This window comes from Notothenia coriiceps, unplaced genomic scaffold, assembly GCF_000735185.1.
Source record: "Notothenia coriiceps isolate Sejong01 unplaced genomic scaffold, NC01 NC01_scaffold00009485, whole genome shotgun sequence".
In the NCBI taxonomy this organism is placed as follows: domain Eukaryota; kingdom Metazoa; phylum Chordata; class Actinopteri; order Perciformes; family Nototheniidae; genus Notothenia; species Notothenia coriiceps.
Window position 1 is genome coordinate 1 of NW_011342186.1, and position 3,556 is coordinate 3,556.

Here is a 3,556-nt window from a genome sequence, read left to right on the forward strand (position 1 = left end):
ACTGACACACATTCAATCAAACACAGACACACACACTCTCAAACACAGAGCACACACACACACACACACACACACACACACACACACACACACACACACACACACACACACACACACACACACACACACACACACACACACACACACACACCTGTCTTTAGCATCTTTGCAGCCGGCGATGTCCGACCCCATGGCCTCCAGCAGCAGAGCAGCACACGGCTCGTGATCATTCACTCTGTTACACACACACAAAGTGTTATCCCACAAAACAAACAAGTTTCCGATGGGCATGATTTAACATTGTGTACTCTAGATCATTCAGTAGTTCAATTAAATCAGTCAAAAAGATGATAGTTATTGATATTTGATGAGGTTTAATGTATTATTGAATACTCACACAGCACAGTGCAGAGGTGTGAACGGGTTTCCTTCAATACAGCGACAACCTTTCTGCTCCAGAAGAACCTCCACACACCCCTCATGACCTGAACACACACACACACACACACACACAGATATTTAACTTGAGTAGTAATATCAATACCATAGTGTAAAAATACTCTGATACAAAAGTAGCAAGTAGATAGTTAATAAAATAAAAACAATGTATTTGTAGATTATATTTTGTATTCATAATTATAATCTGCAAGTGTAGTAAGAAAATACTTTAAATACATTTATATTGAAAACACCAAAAATCAGTTTGACAAAGAATCAACGAAATTCATTCACAAAGTAGAAATGCATAAAAGAAGCTGGATACAGACTGAAGTATCTATACATAACATTATTTTTTTATACGTATATATATATATTTGTATATAAAGTCTGACCGTAGTAGCAGGCCCAGTGCAGGGGGGTGTACCCCCGTCCGTCCCTCAGCGGGGGGGGCATGGGGGGCTCGGAGCAGGCGATGCTCAGCAGCTCGCTCAGCCAGGAGGCGTGGCCTCGAGCGGCCGCCAGGTGGATGGGGGTCCGCCCCCGAGAGTCTCCAATCAGAACAGAGGCTTCCTGCTCCAGGAGACACTGGATACACTCCTCCTGCCCACACAGCAGCTGGGGGGGGGTTATTAAATCAAGCTGTGAGATGGTATGATACAAAGAAACATGGACACAGACATTTAACATAACATTAGAACATCTTTTCAAGAACCTTTCATGTACCGTATATTGAATCTGGGATAAAATCAGGATTGAGCTTTTTTTCTGGTTTCATGCTTACCTAGTTTACAGGTAAGGATATTAGCTCAGTATATACAAGAACAGATCCAACAGATACTATTACATTCAAATGATAAAGACTTAAGTGTGTTGCAAATGCCATTTTGAGTACATTGAGATTTGTAAGAAGAACAACCATTCACAGTCCAACCATCAGAGAACATCCATCCTCAATGTTGATATTGAAACTCGGATAAAGTCTATATTTGTTCTGATGGCAAACTCTAGCATGTTCTGTCTTTTCTTTATTTATAAGGTTACATTAGTAAAACAAATTGTATATATATTGATAAATATATAAACAAAGGTGTTTATATATATTTTTGAAAAGGGTGCAGGAGAACAGTGATGCTCACCCCGAGGTGCAGAGCGGTGAGTCCGTGTTTGCTCGCCGCGTTCACGTTGGCCTCTCTCTCCAGCAGCAGAGACACGGCGTCCACGTGACCGCCGGACACCGCCAGCATCAGAGGGGTCCTAAAGGAGGTGGGGGGGGAGATAATTAAAAACTATACCTTCCTGTTCCTCCTCAGACTTTTCAGGTCAAAACAAAGAAAGGATTTATTGAGAGCTGAAATCCACTCACTGGCCCTGAGCGTCAGCAGAGTCCACCAGGTCTGCACCGTCCACTTCATCCAGCAGGAGGCGCACACACGTGGTGTGGCCGTTCATCACTGCAGGGGGAGAGGAAGAAGAGACAGAAGTTAAGGCCCAATCCCAAACCAGTCCCTCGACCCTACTCCTCCGTGACGGAGTGAACTCCGTCTGTAGCCACACTCGTAGCTCAACGAGGCTCCCTCCTGTCAGATGGAGCAGCAAGCTTTGGGACAAACTCTACTCTCTCCGGCAGAAACAGGAAATGCCGTAACTGTATGTAATCTCTTTAACAAAAAATGTAAATGAATAACTCAAATAAAACTCCAAACATCTTTCATTGTGTTACTTTTTTTTAAAGCTCTTTTAGTTTTAAACCTGATGTTTATAAGCTTCTTAGTTTTTGCAACAGTCTGTAAATATACACAACTTTATAATAAAATGCACACATTTACCTTTTTCTAGACTAAACACAGGTATGACCCTAAGTTAAAAACATATGACATAGACTCGCTGTTTGAAGGCTTGATAGCCCACTCCCCCTCCACACCGCTCCACACTCGTTGGTTTGGAACAGCCCTCAATATGGCGGACCCTCCGCGTGAACGCGCAAACGGAGGGGTAGGGTGTAGGGGGCGGTTTGGGAATGGGCCTAAATTATGATTAGTACTACAGGAAGTAGATAATCATCGTTAAAATATTCACAATAACTCAGTGCACTTCTGACCGTTTGATCATCAACAAACTGCAAAGCTTCATAATGTCTCTTCTGTATCAACTCTATAGGATTCCATCAACACACACACCTCCAAACATTATTCTATGTTCTTGTATTGATCGGCAGTCATTGGTCTGTTTTAATAGATTACAGTTGATGTTAAGGTGCCAGAAATACAAACAGAAGCGTGTATTCAAGTTTCAAGGCGTCATTGGCACATTAGCTACAGTACAGTGTAGATGTGGAAGTGAAAAGGTCCTCCTCCAACAGAGCAACATGAATATATTATAGGACAGAAAACAAACACAGATCAAAAAGTGCATATTAGTGTAAAAGTGTATTCAGTGTCTAACTCTGCTCCCACCTGCCAGATGCACAGCGCTGCGTCCGTATTGGCTGTCTGTGAGGCGCGGCGACGCCCCCTGGCTGAGGAGTGTGTGAACACACTCTGCGTGGCCCCTCAGGGCGGCGAGGGCCAGGGGGGTCCGCCCCCCCTCGTCCCCCTGGTCCACCTCCCTCTCCCCCTGCAGCAGCACCTCCAGAGCCTGGGCGTGCCCGTGGTACGCCTGCAGAGAGGGTTTAATGAACACTTTAAACATTCAGACCTTAAAGTCAAATATATGTTATCAGAGCTGCTTTGATTACCATTTGCTAATGACATGTTAGAGTAACAACTTATTTAAATCATCTTTCATTAATGCACAACCTGGAACAGGAAGTCAATAATAATGCAACTGCTTGATGAATATTTCTATATTCAACACACAGTTGTTAATGAATATATTTAATCTACGTCACTTTCATGTTCAACTGTGTGTGTGTGTGTGTGTGTGTGTGTGTCTCACAGCGAGGTGCAGAGGGCTCTTAGCGTTCAGAGACTCTGGGTCGTCTTGGTGATTGTCGTCTCTGTCCAGCAGCTGCAGGTCACACACACACATCAACATCAAACATACTGTACACTCAGATAACACACACTTTATTCTGTATGTCACACTCACTGTGTGTGTGTGTGTGTGTGTGTAGTGG

At 43.6% G+C, this 3,556-nt stretch overlaps 1 protein-coding gene across 1 annotated transcript in view; it reads right to left on the minus strand.

The window, feature by feature from the left end:
* Positions 1-151: 151 nt before the first annotated feature.
* The window catches only part of LOC104945336 (serine/threonine-protein phosphatase 6 regulatory ankyrin repeat subunit B-like), a gene marked incomplete at both ends in the record, with an annotated part of 4,290 nt that continues 885 nt past the window's right edge, over positions 152-3,556 (minus strand). The window contains 7 exons of the mRNA XM_010770988.1: positions 152-235; positions 398-485; positions 834-1,056; positions 1,578-1,695; positions 1,805-1,892; positions 2,895-3,096; positions 3,376-3,447. Coding sequence (XP_010769290.1) covers positions 152-235; positions 398-485; positions 834-1,056; positions 1,578-1,695; positions 1,805-1,892; positions 2,895-3,096; positions 3,376-3,447 — 875 coding nt within the window. The remainder of the gene's footprint in view (positions 236-397; positions 486-833; positions 1,057-1,577; positions 1,696-1,804; positions 1,893-2,894; positions 3,097-3,375; positions 3,448-3,556) is intronic.